The sequence below is a fragment of the Urocitellus parryii genome, chromosome 3 (assembly GCF_045843805.1).
Source record: "Urocitellus parryii isolate mUroPar1 chromosome 3, mUroPar1.hap1, whole genome shotgun sequence".
NCBI classification, from domain to species: Eukaryota; Metazoa; Chordata; class Mammalia; order Rodentia; family Sciuridae; genus Urocitellus; species Urocitellus parryii.
Window position 1 is genome coordinate 133,587,900 of NC_135533.1, and position 21,755 is coordinate 133,609,654.

Sequence of the window (21,755 nt, forward strand, 5' to 3'; positions counted from 1 at the left end):
TGAACACAGCGTAAGAGAAACACTGAGCTCACCCACAGACGTGGACCCGGATGCTAGACGAGGGAAAGGGGAGGAGCAGGAAGTGTTGAGGAAATAATGATTAAAACCATCCAAACCCGATGAAAACACCACACATCCAAGAACTCGACAACAAGCAGGGTAAACACTGAGACAGTCACATTCAGACACATCTCAGTAAAAATTTTGAAAGACAAAGAGAAAATAATACAAACATCAAAAGAAAAGTTATTCATTATGCACAAAGGAAACTCAAATTAACATCTGACTTATCAGACATAATGGAACCGGAGGCTGAGGAACACCATCCAAAAGGTTCAAAAGGCACTGTCAATCAAGAATCGTATAGGCAGCAAGATTATTTCAAAATGAATGCAAAATAAATACATTCCTGAAAGTTCTTCAAGCTGAGAGCAAGTTAGCTATATGGTACTTTGAATCCACATTAAAAATACTATTGAACGTAATAGCCTAATTATAAAAGACAGTATAAATGCATATTTGTTTTCCTACTTTAAACTGATTTTAAAAGCAGTTATCTCAAGCAATATGTATATAATTGTACTGTTGGGCCCAAACCATGTAGAAATGTAATATGGTGAACAATAACAGGAAAAAGGAGGTAGGCAGGAGCAAAGCTGCGCGGAGTGGGAGTCTGACACCAAAGGCTGGAGCCATAGAAACAAACCAAAGGAGCAAGCCAAGATGGTAAATAAGGAGGTTAATTTTAAAATTATCTAATTATGGACTGCTCTCCTGCTCTAAGCTTCTATATGAGTCATAAATTACATGGTAGTAACAATGCACTGGTATGCTTATGACATATTTAATATGCACAATAATAATATCACAAAGAGGGATAAGAGTTATACCGAATAATCCTTCTGTATCTCAAAGGAATTATTACTACAGAAATCTCAAGTTGATCTGGTAAGATGTGTACGGAAATCCTGTAGCAACTACTAAGAAATTAACCCTAAAGTAGTTTAAAAAATCATTAAAAGAATTAAAATATCACACTAGAAATTGTTCAGCTGGTGCAAAAGAAATTGGTAAAAGTGGAAGAGAGAAAAACAATAGGAAAATAATATGCAAAAAGTGTACAGAAGAGGTGATCAAATATATCAATAGAATGTTCCTGTGAGTTGGTTTGAAAGCCCAACAGAGAGAGATCATCAGACATGATGGAAACAGGAGGTCCCACTATGTGATGCCTGCAGCAGAGGCTCCTATTCCCCTCCTTTTCCCCTCCACCTGGTCCAGAGATGAACCAGGTGGAGGGGAAAAGGGCAAAGGGCAAAGGAAGGAGCACACACCACTCTACGAAGCCTACAGCAGCTATCAATGGGAGATAAGTGGATTCTGACAAGAAAGAACATTGTTATTAGTAAAACTGTCAAGATATTAGGAAGAAATAGCAATTATAAACATTAGATCTGAATTAGTGAAACTGATCATAGAAAACCATAGAGAAAATACACACAGAAAAGAATTGGTACATTAAAAATAACAAAATAGACATTAGGTGGGCTGGGGTGGTGGCTCAGTGGTAGAATGCTTGCCTAGCATGTGTGAGGCCCTGGGTTCAATTCTCAGCACCACATATAAATAAATAAAAATAAAGATCCATTGACAACTAAAAATAAAAAATAGACATTTAGTTAGACTGACAAAGGAAAAGGGAAAGAAGACCTAAATAACTAAAACCAGGAGTGAAAGAGAGAACATTATTACGACATTTAAAGAAAGATAAAGGGCTACAGATGAACACTATGAATGGTTGTGTGCTAACAAATAAGAAAACCTAGAGAAAATGGACAAGTTCTACAGCTGACTCGGGGAGGAATCTAAAACCTGAACAGTCCTGCGACAAGCACAGGTGGTACTGGTGATCACAGGAAGAAAAGCCCACGCCCAGGTGGCATCTCAGCGAATTCACCAAATGTTTAAAGAACCGACACCAACCTTTGACAAACTCTTTCAAATAATACAAGAGAAAATCTTTCCCGATTCATTTCATGGGGCCACTTTTAGCCGGATACCAAAACCAAAGAAAAGTAAAAGTATTCAAGAAAATAGTCAACCGGATCCAGGAATATATAGCAACCTATATGAAGACTGCACCATGGCCAGGTCAGATTTGTCAGAAACACAGGACTGGAGTGACATTAGAAAACTGACTGAGGGAGTGCCCCATACCAATAAGGAACAGAAGCTCACCAGCATCTCAGTCAAAAAAAAAAAAAAAAAGGCACTTGACAAAACCTAAAAGCAACTATGTCAGGGATGACAAGCTAGGGACAGAAGGGGCTTCCTGGCCCAGATGAGGAGCACCTGCCAAAACCCACAGCTAACATCAAACTTTGTGGTGACCTTGGCCACAGTAACAGACAACACAGGATGCTGGTTTCCTGGGGGCACCCTCTGCCTCGTGATTGGTTCAGTGCTAGCCAATGGCATGCGAAGGCGTTTGCTGAGGGCTTCTGGGAAATGAGCTCCCCCTGCCCTCCTGTGACCTCCAAGAGTTCCTGCTGCTCTGTCTGTGGTCCTGGGACCTGGGGCAGGACCAGCTGCAGCGGGTTTTTGACCAAGTGGTGAGAAGCCGCCTGGGCAGGGGAGAGAGCCACGGAGAAGCCTCTTCCTGAGGGCGGAGGTGGAGGGGTGTGAGGCCAGCAAGTCCTCTGCCTTTGTCCCCAGTTTGCACACCTTGAAGGGAATCAGCACTGAACTCAAAGCTTGTCTTGCCTGCAAAGTGCTTAGGCAGTGGAGGGCTCAGTGACAACTAGGCATTCTGACCACATGAGTGAGGACACACAAGTTACAAGGCACAGACTCCACTGAGAAGAGGGGGTGGGTCATACTAAGGCGGGAAAGTGCCAGAGCCTCAGCTGCAACCAGGAAATGTCCCTGGCCTGTCTCTCTGCCTCTTGGCTTCTTAGCTGCCCCTTCTCACTCTGTGGCGGGACTGGCCCTGTCTTTCCAGGCACTGGCAGACACTTTATGGGGACCTCACCTGATAGAGAGAAGCCCAGGCTGACTACTTCAAGTCCTGGGAGGGAGAGTGATCTGGGTCCTGCTCAGGGGGTGAGCGGCCCTTAGGTTGGCTCCTCAGGGATGGGCCATGCAGGGTAGGCATGGTGAACAGCCAGCCCACAAGTGCAAGGAGAAGTGAGGGAAGCAATTACCAGAAAGAAAGGGGGAAAGATAATATCACCCTGGGCAGATGCCCACAGGTGTCTCCTGTGTTGGTCTAATTAAGTGAACGTGGTTGGCACACTGGCCACTTCCTCATCACAGGTGATCGACACCTTGTTCACTGGAGCCAAGGACCACCCAAGCAGCGTTTCCCACTGTGTCGTCTGTAGGCCAAACTGTGCTCTCCCTCACGTGGCTGACCACCTCTCCTCACCCCTCAAACATATCTGCACTCGTGCCTTTGTCCTTATGGTCCAAGGGGGTCATAAGGCATGACAGGCTCAGGAGCATCTGTCACGGAGCCTCTCTCCTGTGACCTGGTTATGAGCTCATGAGACCACAGTCATGATTAGGAAGCAAAGCTTGCCCCCCAAGGACCAGGCATGACATTCCACAGTGCTCTTCCCTGTTCACGGCACCCACTTCAGAGAGGGCACCTTGCCTCCTCTGGGGGAGGGTGCTCCTGGGAGATGTCCCCTCACATCACCAGTTCCTGGCAAGATGAAAACATGCCCCATAAGCACCTGATCAGATGTTTGATACTTTGTCCTTTCACAGAATGATGTGGGACATGGGACAGCAAATACCCAAACACCAACAATAAATAAGTCAGCACATAAACATCACAATGTCAACCAGAGCTAAAGGTATGGGTGACAATAAGGAGATGGCAGAGAGGGACTGGGCAGGACTGGGCAGGGGTGAAGGAAAGTGTGGACCACGAGGATGGCAAGGTCCTCTTCACCCTGAATCCGCTCAGCCTCGTTGCCCCGTCTCTCGCTGGTCTGAACCATTCCAGGGTTCTTATTGGAGAAATGAAGGGGATTCTTCAAGGACCCTTCCTCCCTTTCACTCATCCCTCTCTCTGTTGCCAAAATCATCTCATTTTCAGGTAATTTCTAAAATTCTCGCTTAATAAAATAACGTCCTCCATCGATGACAGGATAGAGCCCCCTGCTCCTTGCCATGGCTGGAGTGGCCACCCTGACCCAGCCCCCACCTGCCTCCCAGGTTCACGGCCATGTGGTCTCCTACTCCCCTGCATCTCTGCCTTTGCTGCCTTCTCCTGCCAAGAGGACCTGGCTGTTCTCAGTCTACCTGGTAAAGCCCTCCATCACCATCGAGAACAAAGGTAAGCTTCCCCCTGCTCACAAGGAGGCTCAAGCCCCTGTCTGAGCTTGCTTGTCCACCACACGTGAGTGCTGAGGGGAGCCATTGGTAACTTAGAATATTGCCTGTATTTCCAGATTTCCCAGACTCATCAGTTAGGTCTGGAAACACATTTGAATTTCTAATTTCTAAAATAAAAATGTTTGCAGAGGGGCTCTTGTCTTGTTGATGTACCCAGCAACCCTCGCCCCTTCCTTTTCCTAAGATCCTGCCTGCAAGATGAGCAGGTGACCAGGCACACCCATCCGGCTCCCTGAGGATGCCCGCACCACTTGGTCCCCAATCCCACCCCAGCCCAGTTCCCACCACTGGCCCCAGCACAAAGCTGAGGAGTTGGATCATTCTCAACTGGCCAGGACACTGCCTCAAAAGTTTTGAACAAGGAGGGTGAAAGATTCTTCTCCTCCCTCCTTACAAGGCTATACAGATGTGACCTGAGCCTACAATGGCTGTGGACAAGCTGCTCTGGGAGGAGAAAGTCCGTGCATGGTAACAGGCACAGAAAGCGTAGTGAGCAGCTCCGTTCTCTGGCTGCTGCCATCACCAAGACCCAGGCCTCCCACTGTCTGCTGGGACACCAACACACCCCTCTACTGGGGGAACTAAGTTGGACCTAGCCACTCAGAGCCACTCGGAGCCACAGTCCTGATTAACACACCTTTGCCTCCGCCTCCCGAGACGCAGAACTCAGCTCCTTCTCAGGGGACAGTGGACCAGGCCGCCCCACGGCATGCCTACCAAGGCAGAGCGCGCATCTCAAAGGAAGCTTTTCATGGACACTTCTCCTGTACTGTTTTGTTTCTATTCTTATAGATGTGACTCTTGGTGAGCTCCGCGCCCATCTGCCCTGACTCACGGAGAAGATTCCGTACAGAATCCCGCTCAGGCAGGCTGTGGGTGGCGCCTGTTGGCAGCCTCAGAAGGGCCTCCTCTGGCCAGGACACCACAGCCATGCTCTGCTGTCGATGGGCCTGGGCCCTGAACTGTCATGGGTTGGGGACGGTCATTGATTTATTAATGATCCATGTTCTGGATTTCAATGACCAGGTGTCACCTCCGAGTCCAGCCTCAGGGAATTCCACCTCAATAGCAGTGGCCCTCCCGATGCCGCCCAGCTGTGCAGCCGCACGCTCTCTCCACCTTCAGCAGACCAGTGGCCAGGGCTCCGTGCAGGACTGCAGTCTGCTCACTCGGTGCTGCCGACATCTCTCTCTAGGGCTCTGACTCACTCAGTGCCCTTCACTACCCTTCACCACGATGTCCTCCAGCCTCACCTGTGCCCTCCCACACCCTGCACCCCAGACACCCCCCCTCCCAATTCAGCATCCTCCGGATTCACTAAATCTTCCCTAAATTCTACAGATCACGTCTGTGTGGGCAGCACACAGGTGAAGTGCGGATTCTGGAGTGACTGAACCTGGGCTCCAGCTTCCCGTGCCTTCCTTCAACCTGCAGGGCCTCGACACTTGACCTCTGTGAGCACTGGTCTCCTCATCTCTGCAGCGGAGGTAGAAACAGAGAGTCCCACGGTCCATTATCAGAACGCAGGATTTACCTTCAATGCAAAATTACTGAGGATATAAGAAAACTAGCCAAAGAGGAAAAAGAGCAAATGATTAAACTGGTGGTTGACGCCTGAGTGAGGAGACAAGACAAATTGACTCTCAGGAGGTGGGGGGAGGCCCAGCTGACCAACAGGGATAAACCCCACATGGGACAGATCAATCCCTGAAAGGCCTTCCTGCCCAGGAAAGCAAAGGGAGGTGTGGAAACTCCAGGTACATCCCTTAAAATAACCAATAGGGGGCAGTAAAACTAGGTGACATTCAGGAAGACTGTGCACCCCACAGTTCTCAGACACTGAGGAGCCGGGGAGGGCTCTTGCACCTCGAGGAGACAAAATGCTGGTTGGAACAGTCGGGGGTGTGCCTGCGCCCCCAGACACCCAGGCTTGCAGGACTGTGAGTAAAGCCTCACTGTTTGTGATACTTTGTGTCTCTTGGTCCGTTCTTTGGGTTTGGACAGGAGAGCACGTTTCTCATAGAGGCACAATTCCTATTATCCAAAGGGGTTACTGTGACCTCTACATGAAATAGCAAGTTTTCTGTGTGTGCTTTTTGTCTCTGGCCACATGACCTCAGAACTCTGCTGAAAAGAAGATCATCACCAGATACAGCCCCTTGACCTTGGACCTCCAGAACCATGAGGCAAAATTAAACCTCTTCTCTTTATAAAGTTACCTGGCCTCAGGTCTTTCATTATTGTAACTAGAAGACAAACCAAGAGCAGGGGAGAGACAATATAATCAGAGAAGGGTGAGAAGGTTGTATGTGTGAGAAGTGGTCTCTTACTACTGAGAGCCCATTCCTCTCAACAACGGGATGTAAGCAAGAAGCCCCGGTCTGTGAACAGGAGATAATAATCCACTCCACCTGCTCCTGGAGGAAGCACATACCCTTAATTCCCACTGAGATAGAAGTCATATTTCACCAGCTGAATGGGCAGCAGCGATCACTTCTAAGAGTCTATAACAGTCTAGTGATAAACATCAATAAAGCACTAATAAATTGCTCGAGCTAAACTTCATGAGTATTTGGGGAAAGCGTGTGAGAGTCTCAGAATCTCTCATCTATGTTCCTTGCATCTCCTTGGTGCCAGGACCTTGGCTGCAAAAGGAGTTCCAGTCTTTCATTCTTTTTAGGTTTGTTAGTTCCTCACATGAGTGAATTTCTCTGTAGACCTTTGAGATATTTAAGAGAAAAAGAGGACACATCTTTATCTGCAGAAGGTAATAATCATACAATCTCATTGGTATGTTTAAAATGGCCAATGTGCAGTCTAAGAGTGGGGAGAGAAGAGCCCACCCCAGAGATCAGCAGGGCGCACTCAGGGTGAAGTCGAGGAGCACCAAAGAAAGCAGCCTGAGAGCCCTGCTCAGAGGCAAGATGGCGCCCTGTGCTTGCTTCAGGTGGGGTGACTGACTGTGGGGTTCAGGTACTGTGAACACAGTATCGCATGAACTCATGCACAAGAAATGTGTGGGTGCCCAGTACCTACGAGGCTTTACAGAGTCAGGTTCCGAAGCTCACTTAAAATGTTCAACATCTCTAGCAAGTAGAGAAACACAAATTAAAGCCACACTGAGATTTCATCTCACTCCAGTCAGAATGGAGGTTATCAAGAACACAAGCAATAAATTTTGGCAAGGATGTGGGGGAAAAGGTACTCTCATACACAGCTGGTGGGACTGCAACCTGGTGCAACAACTATGGAAAGCAGTATGGAGATTCCTTAGAAAACTTGGAAAGGAACCACCATTTGACCCACTCCTCGGTCTATACCCAAAGGACCTAAAATCAGCATACTACAGTGATGCAGTCACATCAATGATTAGAGCGGCTCAATTCACAATAGCTGAGCTATGGAACCAACCTAGGTGTCCATCAATGGATGAATGGATAAACAAAGTGTGGTACATATACACAATGGAGTATTACTTAGCCATAAAGAAGAATGAAATGATAGCATTTGCCGATAAATAGATGGAGCTGGAGAATATCATGCTAAGTGAAATAAGCCAATCCCCCCCCCCAAAAAAAACAGGTTGAAAGTTTTTTTCTGATATGTGGAAGGTAAACCACAATAAAAGGCAAGGAAAATAGAAGTCTGTAGATTAGACAAAGGGGAGTGGAGGTAAGGGAAGGGGCGCCAGAAAAGGAAAGGCAGCGGGATGGGTGTGACATGATTCTCCTGTGTTCGTGTATGAAATCACCACCGAGGACCCCACTGTCACGCACATCCACAAGAAGGGGGTCCTAACTAGAATAAGATAAATTCCGTGCTTGTAAAATTATGCAGAATGGATTCTGCTGTTGTGTTTAACTAAAAAGAACCAATTTTTTAAAAGAGCAGCCTTCCCACGATCCCCTGAGAGTGAAGGCTGAGTAGGTCTAGACCCGCATCCCTGACTGCACAGCCTCCCCCTTCCACAGCAGCACTGTCCTCTTTGGGCCCCAGGGAGTGGCCAGAGGCTGTACTTAGCATCTGTTTCTGGAGCAGCTGCTTGGTGCCAGGCTCAGTGGCAGGTGACCAGGATGCACTGAGGAGCCAGACCCATAGTGTCCTGCCCCATTGGAGAGCTGAGGGGAGGAGGGCACAGCCAGTCCACCAGCAGCAGGGCCACTGGACACCAACCACAGGAGAGAGCCGAGCAGGGAGCCCTGCATCTCAGGAGAGGGCCACACCAAGCTCCTGCTGCGCCTTCCCTCTGGCACATCCATAGTGCCATCCGCGCACTCCCCCAGCTGCGCTTGCTCCCCAGGTGACAGGGAGGAGCTGGAGCTGGGGGTGACCACTGGACAAGTCTGCTGCCCTGGGAACTCGGAGCTCGTCAGCTCACCAAAGAACCAGCTCCCAGAGCATTTCCTTCCCAGCATTGTTAAATAACCAAAGACAGTACTGGTGAAACTTCCCCACCCTCCTATGGAATTAGGGAACAAACAAGCAAGAATTTAACTTAGATATAAAAATTAAAACACAACCCAGAAACAGCTGACCCACGGTGCTGTCATCTCCCACTTTGCTGTCATCTCCCACTTTATCAAGAAAAAAGAATTTTGAAATACTTCAAAGCTCTTTTGCTCTAAGAAATAGCCTTATAACCCCACATAGAACAAAGGACAAAACCCATGCAGTCATCTCAACAGACACAGAAACAAACAAACAAACAGGATTGGAAGGAAAATTCCTCCACTTGCAGAGCAACAGAAACAGCTAGAGTTAAACTTACTAGAGCCAGGAGAGCGTCCTCTCCCCAGGATCAGGGCTGAGGGAGGACACCCACTCATGCCACTTGGTGAAGGCTTTGTGAGGGATTCTTTACAGGCAGGCCTAGCAGGGTGATTAAGCAAGACAATAAGCCACCCAGACAAGAAAGGCAGAAATAAAGCTCTCTTTACAGAGAACAAGGACTCCAGGATAATTCAACATGGAAGGAATGTCTTCAATGACAGAGAACAAATGGTGCTGAGACAACCGGAAAATCCATGCTAAACCTCACATTCACGAAAATTAACTCAAAAATGGATCAAAGACCTAAATGTACCAGCTGAACTATTTAGAAAATTTAGAAAAATATGTGAGAAAAATCTTGTGAACATGGATGAGGCAATTATTTCTTAGGTTCTACAGCAAAAGCTTAATTCATAAAAGAAAAAATTATACATTGGATCTCACCAAGTGAAACTTTTATGCTCTTCAAAAGATGAAAGATCATGAAAGACAGGTCAAAGTCTGGGATGAAGTCTCTCAAATCATACCTGATAACGTCAATCACAAGCATTTTTAAAAATTTGTAATGGGCAAAAAATTTGAGCAGCACTCTACCAAATATCTGTAGGTATCAAATAGCATGTGGGAAGACATTACATAGCACTATTCATTCCGGAAATGCAAACTAAAACCAATATGGCCCACCTCTCTGAACCCATCAGAATAGCAAAAATTAACAGGATGATGACACCAAGTGCTGGCACAACTGTGGAGGTAACAGGAGTCTCAGACACCCAGGGCAGGAAAGCAAATGCCACGCCCACTTCAGGAAACAATTTGGCAGCTTTCTAAGGAGTTCAACATGTGCTTCTGTGTATTGTGTGACTCTTCTGTTCCTAGAGAAATGACTGCTTGAAGTGACAGAAATGACAGACAAAAGCTTGCATGAATGCTCCCAGCAGCATTAGCCCAACCAGGAGCAACCTAAATGTCCATCCACGGGGACAAACTGTGATATATTCACACAGTGGAATACAGCTCAGCAGTTAAAGAATTATGGAGACACATACCAGCAAGGATACATCTCAAGTTAATTACACTGAGGGAAAGAAGAGAGAGAGAGATAAGAGGGGAAATGAAGACAGAGATAACAAACATACTTTACTGTTTCATTTATATGAAACTCCAGAAAATAAAAATTAACTGTCAGGGAGTGATTACATGGGACAAATGGAGAGGGGCGAAAGAGAAGGGATTATAAAGAAGCAAGAAGAAATATCAAAGGCTAAAGATATCACTGCCCCAATTTGGGTGGTGATTTTGCACCCACAAAACCATCAAAATGTACCAAACTCTCTATTTAAACATGGGCAGCTCATTGAGTGTCAGTTGTGTGGTCATGAAGCTGTTAGACAGGAAAATGGCAGAGGGAGGCCGCAGCCTCAACACATGGCCTCTGTGCCTGGACCCATGCCTACCTGTGCCTGGGTCTCACAGCTGTGTGATCCAGTTAATTTACGAACTTTGTTTAGCTCCTCTGAGTTTCTTATGGAAGCTCAGTGAAGCCGACACACCCTCCCTACCACCAAAGCTGCATGATGGGGGTTTAAATTGTGAATCAAGAACCAAAGCACAATGGAGGGCTCCCTTCCCTCCTACTGAACACAGAATAAATATGTCCTCAAGAGACACCGGACACTAGGGATTGTACCTGACCAGGCCTGAAATCTGTAGCACAGTCACAGCCCCACATCTCCAGCAAACCCCAACCCTGTAGCAAGCAGGCCTGGCCAGGGAAGAGCAGATGAGGGTCCCCAGGAGGGGGAGGGGGCACGGGCATGCATCCTGGCAAGTGAAGGCAGAGGTGTGCAGGTTCATGAGGGATTGTCCAAGATCTCCTTGAATTATGCAGGAACAATTCCAGGATGTTAGTTCTTAATTAGAGATGCCAAAGACAGAGAAGAACAAATGATCTAATTAATATTGAAATCATAATGAAGCTGACAGGAACAAAAGGTCGAGAAGGCAGCAGTGCCCATCCCTGGCCAACAGGAAATATATGACACATCTCCAATTAGAATGGAACAATGAAAGTCCAAATTACCAGCATAAAGAAGGACAAAATTAGGCAATAACATCCAAACCGCCTGACAACTTCTTCTGAGCTGCATGGCTCCTGGCAGCGCGTGAAGGAGGGAAATTCATGCCAGAAAAAGAGTAACCGTGGATCTGGGAGGAATTTTTGTGAAGCATTGCTAAAGGAGAAAGGATGGCCTGCAACCTCTTTTGGAATTTTTCTCTGTGTTCTTCCAAGTAGAATTAGCATTAGCCAGGGGCCCTTGGATCGGGCGTTCTTTTATCTGCAACAATAACAGAAACAATCCACACCAACCCAGGCGTACAGCTTAGCTCTGCCTGAGCCCAAGATCTGCTGCCCTGACCAGCACCCCTCACATCTGAAGGGTGGGGTGCCTGTCAGTGATGTCATCTCTGTAAGGGCCACCATGAGAACACACCATCATCCAGCCCGTCCTGTCTGAAAGTCCAGCCTCTTGGAGAAACTCCTCACAGCCCTCATAGGGATACAGTGATCCCAAGAGTGAGGCTGCTCTCCAAGGTGCTGACCGGCCCTCCAGGCTGTCTGGTGACCAGCAGCCCACAGGATGCTCAGCAGCAGAATTTCTTTCTTCTGACACCTGCTGCCTGACCTGACCCCTCCCAGGCCACCTGTGGAGATGAGACCCTTCCTGGGCAGGTAAGGCTCTCACGTGTTAGTGCTCTGTTATTGGCCCTTTAACATCTCCTTATTATGAGTCCAGCTGATACCTGAAGGCCAGACACTTACTCATAGCAGCCACAGGCTGGAGGCACAATTTCGAGATCTGCATGAACTTACAGTTATTTCTCTGGGAGCATGCACAAGTTCATCTCCTGCTGATAAACTCGACTGGTCTCGGTGGCTCTGGAAGCCACAATCCACTGACACAAGACAATCGCAAGTGCAGAAAAACACAACCTTGTTTGGAACAAGGGGTTGACAGAGGTAAACTTTAAGGATCTCAAGAAGAAATCAATCTGAATTAAGGTAACCCCAAATTCAATGACAAGCACCAGTATGAGAAAGTAAGGTGATTCAGAGACACAGGTAAGAGGTGACAAGGGAAGCAGAGATTAAAGTGAGAGGCCATAATCCCAGGAATGCCTGGAGCCCCCAGAAGCTGTGCAAGGCAAGGGCGGACCCTCTCCAGAGTTGCTGTAGGAAGCAGGGCTGCCAATGCCCTCATTCAGGCTCCCAGCCTCCAGGAGAAAAATTTCCATGTGTTAAGTCACCGCATTTGTATAACCTGTGTCACCAGCCCTAGGAACGCAACATGTGTAGCAAAGGAATGTCACAGATGCCTTTAAGGACCTAGACTGGGGTGGTTGTTGGGCAGGTCTTTGTGAGGGGCAGGGGAGGGCTGCAGTCAGAGAAGAGGATGTGGTGATGGGATCAGTGGCCACGGGGAGAGGTGAAGGCATCATACTGCTGACTTTGAGATGGAGGAGGACACGAGCTGGGAAGGCAGCCTGCCTCTGAAGCTGGAGGAGGAGGTGGCTCTACCAGCCTCTCGAAGGCTTCCCACCTCCAGAACCATGGGCAGCCACCAAGTTCATGGTGACCTGCTACAGCAACCACAGGGACTAACACACACACACCTTCCAGGTGCTATGGGCGGAAACAGGTCCTTTGTAGATCCAGAGTAAGCCATCATCAAGTGACTCCCTGACTGACCCTGCCACCTCACCCACACAGTGTGGTACATGACATTAGAGTGACACTCAGGATGCGTGGGTCTGAGGGTCTTGGAAGGGATCTAACCCCCATATCCACTAGATCGCAAGGAGTGGCATTACCCTTCTACTTGCTGTTTCCTCGTGTGCAAACTCCAGGCCCTGATAGTTCCTAGCTTAAAGGTCCGTGTGACAATGAAGTGAGTCAACAGTACTAATGTCCTTATTGTGGTAGTACCTGGCACTTAATAAATGCTCAACTAGTGGTGCCCCTTTAATACTCATGTGCTGTTGAAAACTGCTAAGGGAACACGTCACATGCACTCCACCTTGGTAGCTCCTGGGGCTCTATACGCACTGCCCTCCACAAGCAGATGATCAAGACGTGTTACAAAATGAAATATCCTCGAGGGGGCAGAAGAAGGTGGACCGCAGGCCAGGCCCACATGTCCACTATCACCAAGTCCTATGGCTTTAGAGCTCTCTCCACCTCTCTTTGAAGATTTCCAGTAACAGGAAATTCAGTGGAGATGTCCCACAAAGACGAGAAAGCCACTCATGACTGGTATCTCCTCCCACCTCCAGGAATCCCTAGCATTCATTTGTTTGAATATTCAACCAACATTTACTTGTTCCAGACACTGTGCTCAGGGCTGGGAACAGCATAGACACAGCCATAGATACTGCGGCCCTACAACCAAGTAGAGGTTAAGATTTGTAGATGTGATCATGGACATGCCTATGCGCATGGATCTAAATTTGTACATCTATCAGTGCAACATTGACATATGATGGCTCAAACACTTTGTGACTTCCTATAGATGTACATTCTCATTCAATTATTCCCCAAATTCACACTGGGACTTCATCACACAGATCTAACAAACAGAAATCCAATTATACATGCTCAGAATAGCTGGGCTGCCACCGGATGAAACCTCCACCAGAAGACACAGAGAGTAAAAGGCGGCTGCCCAAGGCCAGCTTACCTGGGCACCCCACCCCCCAGAATTTCCTTTAAACTAACCCTTGTCCTATGCCTGTGGCTTAAAGCAAGGAAAACATTTTTTTAATCATCTGTCTTTTGAACTTCCAAAAGCCCAGGTCTCCTCTAACGGGCTTTCCAGGATTATTTTGATTGTGGTTCATTCTACTTTACACAATGACATTAGAACAAATCTCTATAGAAGGTAACTTTCCACCATATCCTTATCATCCCCATTTGTAGATAAGGATCTGAGTTCACAGGAGTTAAGCGATTTGCCCAAGGTCCGGTGGTAAGGAAGGTGGAGTTAAGATCTGAACCCCATCGTCTGTCTGAACGCTTAACCAAAGAACTCACCACCTCTGCAGTCCTTCCTTTACACTGAACTGAAAATGGTCCTTTTTAACTGCCACTTTAGGAATACAAAAAGCACAACTCTCCCTCTTCCACATGATGGCCCTTGAAAGACATAAAATCGCATCACCACCTCACCCCGGGGCCTCTTCTTCTCATCACCAGGCTAAACACTCGCCTTTGCTGTAGTCTTTCCTCCTGTGATTTGATTTCAAGAACCCTTGGCCACCCAGACATTCTTTGGCAGAACACAATCCAATTTTCCGGTGTCCTCTTAGGGCCTGAAGGATGACAGAATGAAGTAGATCATTTGTTGCTCCTTTCTCTTTTTTGAGACCACAGTATGAGAAAAAATTCACTTTCATCTAAAATCTAAGATTGGAAAGCCAGCCTCCTAAGTATGACTTGAGGTGGCAAATGTCCCTCCACCTCCTTGGGGGAGACAAGAGGGAGTAGTGGGGACTGTGGTGAGCTGAGGGGTGCAGGCCTTACACAAAGGGTCTCCTCTACTCAACTCCAGGTGCAGCCCATGTGGGCCCAAGGCCCAGGACCACATGATCTCGTGATTTTTCATTAGAAACTAGAAATCCAAATTTCTGTGCTAATTTGTCCACTTTTACATGACCACAACAATTAAAGAATAAAAGCCAGTAAGTACACAATGCATGTACACACAGGTGCGCATGCACAGCACACACACACTCTCAAGCCGCATCCCCTACTTTTTTTATTTTTAACTTCACAATAATTGTGGACTTAAAACTTGACATTTATCCTCCCCAATCTTTCCCAATTATGGTCAGGTTTCAGGTTTTTAAAATATTTATGCCTTCAGATTCTGTCCTTCGAAAGTCATTCCATCCCAGGTTGAAGAAGCTAATTTGTGCATTGCCATAATTTGCATCTTCCTGGATTCCCACTTCCTTGCCATCTCAATCCCAGACTCAGGCCACTGAACCCCCAGTGCATGAAGATCTTTGGGGACCCAGCGAACTCATCCTTAAGGCCCTATGGTGTTCCCTGTGCTGTGAAGGAGAGGCTGAGCAGCAGCCCCACAGATGGAGGGGCTCTCCTGAGGGTACTAACAACTGTGCCAATGTCCAGGGCTGTCCCTGGTTTGAGGCTGAGGCCAGCTCAGGGCTCTGTGGACACCTCCATCCATCTTAGAGTCATGGCAAAATTGACTACGATCATTAAGAGTGAAGCCACAGCCTGTGCATCCCAGCTGTCTAATTAAGTCTGGCCCACGGACACGGGCAGCAGGGACGGCCAGAGGACCTGTCCTACTGCAGGGCTGAGCTTGGTGATCTGTGGGCTCCATTTCACACCTAGAAGAGTAAACAATTGTTTGCTAAAGAACTTGCTTTTTCATGAGGCTGCAATAGGCAAAACCTGTCCTCTTCCAAAACTGTATCTATCAGGAGGGGCAGAGGACATTTTTGGTGGGATCCATGAACTTGAACTTGAACTGGCCTCCCTCAAGTGGAGCTCTCCAGGCAGGAGAACAAGGATCCTGTGTGGGGCTCCACAGGAGGCTCTCAGGAGGGGACTGAGGGCTTAAGGAACCCACTGAGGGGAGTCACTTGTCTGGGTCCATGATGGCATAAGCACACAGAGCCATCTCCATTTGCCAGTGTCTGCTCCTGCTTTCTGGAAGGCCGGGGGGGGGGGGGGGAGGGTGAGGAGTGTGTGTGACCAAAGGCAGCCAGGACAGCAAGTGGTCCATGTTTTCACCCATGCACATGATCTCCTGAGAGTACTCGTCCCCTGAGCTGAGAAGGTAAGGCCTGAGCTTGTTCCACCTCCAGGTGCCTGAGCAGGGCCATGTGTCCAGGTCTTAAGCTGGTCCAGCCTTCTTATCATGGAGAATTAATGTTCCAAGCCCAGGAAACCACCAACAGCAAGCCTGAGTTTCCTACAGACTCCTTGTTTTTCACTAGATCTCACAAATACACCATTTCTTCTTTACTAAACTGTCTCTAGACCAAGACACAGCCTCCCGCAGGTCGCACTGAGGAGAAATAAACCCCTCTGTGACCCTTTCTCCCTGGGGAACCCCAGAAGGCCTTCCTGTTGGCCATGAACAGTTTTGCTGAATGTCTGAACCAGAGCTGGGAGGAGGCGAGGAAGGGCAGGGCTGGGCATTGACGTCTTCTCCTAAAACATGGGGACAGAGTGGACCCTGGGCCTCTCTCCGCACTCAGAGGAGGAAGGATCCTCCTCAAGACTGAAGTCCCTTCTCCCCAGGTCTCTGCTACAAAAAGAAGCAGCAACTAATATACTTAGAAAAAATGGGCAGAAAACCCAATTTAGCAGTTCAAGGAGAACCCTGTGAAGACCGTGGAAAACTGAAAACATGGGCTGCTTCCCGGCAGAATTTGGAGTCAGAAGTGTAGCTAATTAGAATGAAGCACACAGTAAAAGTGTCCCTTGGACAGACTCCCCAACTGAGCTATGTGCCTCAGGTTGTATTCAAATTAAGGCAGGTAGCACAGGATGAGCTATTAAAAAATTTAATAGCACTTATTTTAATGTTACTAACAAAAATTTAGTACATCAGGCTCATGAGTTTTATTATCCTGTAATGAGACCAAATCTGCTTTTAAGTTTGAAACAGGGAGGCATTTATTAATACCACATGCCAACCAGCCACTCCAAAACATCGAGGCAGTTAAAGAAAATACATTTAGTAAATAAAAAGATTGGGCACAGAGAGTTGGTACCAATTGAGATGGTATGGGGACTGTTGATGCTAAGAGAACAGCACCCTACGAAGAAAGAGAGGGAGGAGGGGGAGGGAGATAGAACTGAGCATGGGCACAGATTTGCCCTTGAGATTCAGGCTTGGCAGAGGGGAGCAGCTCCGCCACCCACAGATGCTGTCTGACCCAGGTGTCTCTGATTCAGCCGTTTGCTGCTTAGTGAGGTCACTCTGGCCCACAACCCTAGGAGCACAGGGTGCTCACCAGATATCCAGACTAGTACACAGTGAGCCATGAAAGCCACGTGCACTTGGGAGACAGGCAGAAGAAGCCATCACGTACCTTCACGATGTCCTCATCGGCCGACCTGCACTCCACAGCCTCCGACACGTCCACCACGGAACCGTCCTCTTGAACCCCCACGACTTTGACAGGGACCGAGACGGGCTTTCCGGTGAGAATGGCGGTGTTCAAAACCTCCGTGTCCTGAAGGAGAGAAGAGGTGCCGGTGAGTGAGCTTGGATCCCAGGGAGCGGGGTGAGGCCAGCCAGCACCGCCTCTGCCCTAAGAGCCTGCAGGGATGCAGCCATGTGAGGGTGGGGTCCAGCCAGACTGATGGCCACACCAGCAGCCAGACCCTCTCCTGGCACCCAGCCTCTCGGGGAGCACCGAGCTGCTCCCTCCTCCACCTCCTCCCCCACCCTGCACCTCCTGCATCTGCCGAGCTCACACCGGCACAGGATTTCTCCCCAGCATTCTCCAGGGCTTGGTCTGAGGGTCCTTTGGGTACAGATTGCCTGTTCTGGGCTTAGTAACACAGGAGCACACGCTTCATTTTTGTTTCAAATGAACAAAGACAACAGCACAAAGAGCAAAGGAGAACTCGTCACATCATAAACCTCTGCACACCTGGGCTGGGCGCCGTGGCCCCTCCCTCACCTCTCGGGACCCCAGAGATTCCCCTGCAAACCCTGGTGACCCCGGAGGCTCGTGGGTTCTGTCTTCCTAATTCATCTCCATCTGTCAACTTCCTGCTGTCGCCTCTCCCAGCTCCCCTGCCCTCCCAGTGCCTCTGGCCTGGACAGCTACGCTGGCCCCGGGGTTCTCCCTGGGTCTCTCTTCACAGGGCTCAAGATCTACAACCCAGACTCTCTCTCTGCCAGATCAAAACTCCTGGAAAGTGCCCTACTGTTCTTAAGGTAGGATCCCACTCACTGAGGAGGGCCACCTGGGCCTTGCCCACCTCCCCGTCCTTCTCCTGTCCCCTTCTCTCTGTCCCCTACACAGTCCAGCCTTCTCACAGTCTGGGAAGACTCTGCCCCACGTTAGCTCCCATGCAGAGGTTCCCTGGTCTGCAAACAGGGACAAACAAGCCCCTACTCCACAGGGAGCTTATGGACATGAACAGGCCATCTGTGCCCACCTCAGGGCAGAAGGTGCCATGAGCACAGCCCTCCATGCAGCTGCTACAGTGGAGCTCAGAATGTTCACTCAATGAATGAGCTAAAGAGCCACCTCAAGGCTCACGCAGGGACCACGGTGGAGAAGCTACTTCCACACCAGGCTGGAGAGGAAGGCCAAGCAGACAGCCGGCCACGGCTGCACAACTCAGCTCAGCAGTGGAATTCCACAGCATCGGCTCAGCTCCCCAGGAGGGTCCAACAGGCCGTCGCCCATCACTCCTCTCCTCAGTCCCTGCCTCAGCCCATGCACTAGGCAGGTCCCACACTCCGTGTCCTCAGTTGGCCCCCCACTCTCCATTCCAAACCAGGAGAGGGGCAAGAGAGGGGGCGGGCCTTGAATGACAACCACAGCAGCCACTGAGACTGAGCTACTAGGAGACAGGGTATGAATGACTGGTAAATAAATGACTGGTATGTAAATAGTCATCCTCTGTGCTTCCCAACAACCCTCCCAAGATAGTATGAGTTTTAGTACCATTTTATACATGATTTACTTTGCAGTGATATTAAACCTGCAAATAATAGCTAATTTTCAAGAGAAAATATCAAATTTATAAGGAACACATGGGAAAGGTGGCGGCCCAGTCCAACAGGGTGGTAAGTCAACCTTCTTGTTTTGACATGTGTTCAAATCCTCGGTGTGGGTTTTTTGTTTGTTTGTTTGGTGCAAGGGATTCCACCCAGAGGTGCTTAACCACTGAGTCACATCCCCAGCCCTTTCTTTTTATTTTTTATTTTGCGACAGAGAGTTTCAATAGGTTGCCTCCAGTCTCATTAAATTGCTGAGGCTGGCTTTGAACTTGTGATCCTCCTGCCTCAGCCTCCTGAGCCACAGGGATTGCAGGTGTGCGCCACCACACCCAGCTTGGGATGGGGTCTTGAAAAGATAATTTCAAAATAATGTAAATAAGTTAAGCCTCTCTAAAATCCTAAAGCAGGTCCCTATGTACCCTTGGCACACTGAGAGAGCAATTACCACGTCCAATATTACATCAAAACAATGATCTGGTCGCGGAAACTGCTAAACATCCACCATCGACCACAGAACAAGTCTTTTCTGCTCCATCTGCGGAAGCCCCAGGTCTGATGCCTAGAGAGCATCTCCACACTCCTCTGTGGAAGGCCCTTCTGTCCTTTGAGGGTGACACCAAGGGCAAAGTCACAGTGAGGCCATCGGAAAACTCTCTTCTCCATAAAAGTCACAAGGAAACTGGCAAACACTGTCAAAATAACGTTTCCTGGGCTCTGGAGATGCTCCAAACACTTTTACGGCTGGGAGAGCATTTATACAAGAAATAGAGGGCCAGGTCCTGGTCAAACACAGAGACCTTGGTGGCATTTTAACTTGAGGCCACTCCCCCACTCTCCAGCTCTGCGATGGCTTTGAAGCATGACGCCACTTTCCCAGTAAAAACCACCAGTGTGGGCACCACAGAGAGGAGAACCCCACTGGAGACCTTTCCTACCCTCATTCCCAAACCATCCATGGTACACACCTTGTCTGTGGGTTCCCTGGAGCACCCACTGGCAAGGCTGTATGTGGCCTGGCTTTGGGCTCATCTTCTCCCTGGAGATGTTTGTCAAAAGCAATTACAGGCGACTGTTCACCTGCACAGTTCTCTGAGGACTGGAGAGCACCTCATCAAATAGCTTAAAGGGGAGAGATGGGCAAGGAGATGACCACAGGGCTTTGGAAGACTGCAGCATGTTCCTGGGAATGCATAAGTATGGCCATGCTCGTCCAAGAGCTGTGCACATGCCCAAAGTGAAGGCAAGTGCCAGGTGCCAAAGGAGATCCCATCATGGGCTGCCCCGCAAACTGGCCTGTCCAATGGAACGCCACTGAGTCATGAGAAGGATGAACTGACATAGACCACAATAGAGACGGGCCTAGAGAAATAAGCCCAGACACACATCTGACGATTCCATGTGTGTGAAATGTCTGGAACAGACGGGACATGGATCAGTGGCTTTGAAGGGAGCAGAGGATGAAGGGCATGGCAGTCACTGGGCAGTATGGTCTGTGTGATGGGAGTGACATGAACGTTCAAGAATTAGCACTGATGGTTGCAGAACCTTGTACACACACTGGAACCCACTGCATGTTCTGAACACTGAGGCAATACTGTTCTGGGAACAGGCTCGTGCTTTGCCCAGGGTTAGGAGGAGTGCAGGGCTATATACCAAGTAGACGTGGCCACTGTGACAGTCGTGCCAGTGGGAAAGGACCTGGCAGGATCGGGAATGTGGTCAGTAGAGTGAGCCCAGGAGGCCTCAATGCCTTGTGAGCAGCACGGGCTCTCTCAGGGTGAGGTGGTTCCACATGTCGTGGCCACAGAGGAATCCTCAGGCCTAGGCCCCAGCGGCCCTGAGTGCTCCAGATGGTCCTCCTTCCCCCTTCTTGTCACTCAGATGGCCAGGGTCTCTCAACGGCAGCTCTGTTAGCTCCGGTCTCAAGGGCCCAGTGAACGCTGGAGAGGACTCAGAGGTAGGGAGGGGGCGAGGACGCACTGGCCCCAGGCACCTCCTTTCAGAAGGGAAGGTGGCAGCCACAGCTCCCATGCTGGGAACCCAAAGCCCCATTGGATCAAGAGAAGGGCCCACAGAGCGCACAAAGGGACAGAGAGAGCCAGAGCCCACACTCAAGCCCTGGCGCCATGGACCAGTAACAGCTCCACTGCATCCCAGCTCCACTGCATCCCAGCTCCACTAACGACAATAATAACACTAACAGTAGCCGCTACACTGGAAAGCTTGGCTACGTTCCCGGCATCCGGAGAAGGGCTTCTGGTGGTACAGGATACAATTCCTGTAGTAAATTAATGAGGTTAGTTCTATATTTACTTTATTAAGAAGAAAAAAGGCAATAAGGAGTCTCTGACTGAGGCCCGGTGCTGCTCAACAATTCCACCCAGGCCACTGCTCAAGGGTACTCATTGGAGCACTGTGTCCCATAGAGAAGGTGGAAACCTTCTGAACGTCCACAGGCAGGGCACAGCTCAGTGGGCACGGTACATACCCACAGTGTGAAATAATACGCAGCAGAGAACGTGATGAACTGCCTCCATGTGTTAGTTAAGACTAGCCCAAGTGCTTCAGCTTCATCCTCTGTAAAACAGATTTTTTCTCCAGGGGTTTATAAGGAAGACACTGATAACTGACTTGTCCACCAGCTATAGAGAATGGTTGGCCTTCTCTGCCCACTTTGTAGGTGTGGCCAGGTGAGGGACCTAGCCATAGAAGGTGAGTGGGCGGATGCATTCACTTTGAACCAGAGAATTCAAGAATGCAAGTCCCTGTGCCCTCTGTTCTCTGCCATGCTGGTGA

General features: G+C 48.9%; 1 protein-coding gene across 1 annotated transcript in view; it reads right to left on the reverse strand.

Annotated features, from left to right (window-relative positions):
• LOC113192755 (transmembrane protein 132B) overlaps positions 1-21,755 on the reverse strand; it is a 212,480-nt gene that overhangs the window by 21,611 nt on the left and 169,114 nt on the right. Inside the window, exon 5 of the mRNA XM_077796456.1 lies at positions 17,308-17,451. Within this exon, the coding sequence (XP_077652582.1) occupies positions 17,308-17,451 (144 nt within the window). The remainder of the gene's footprint in view (positions 1-17,307; positions 17,452-21,755) is intronic.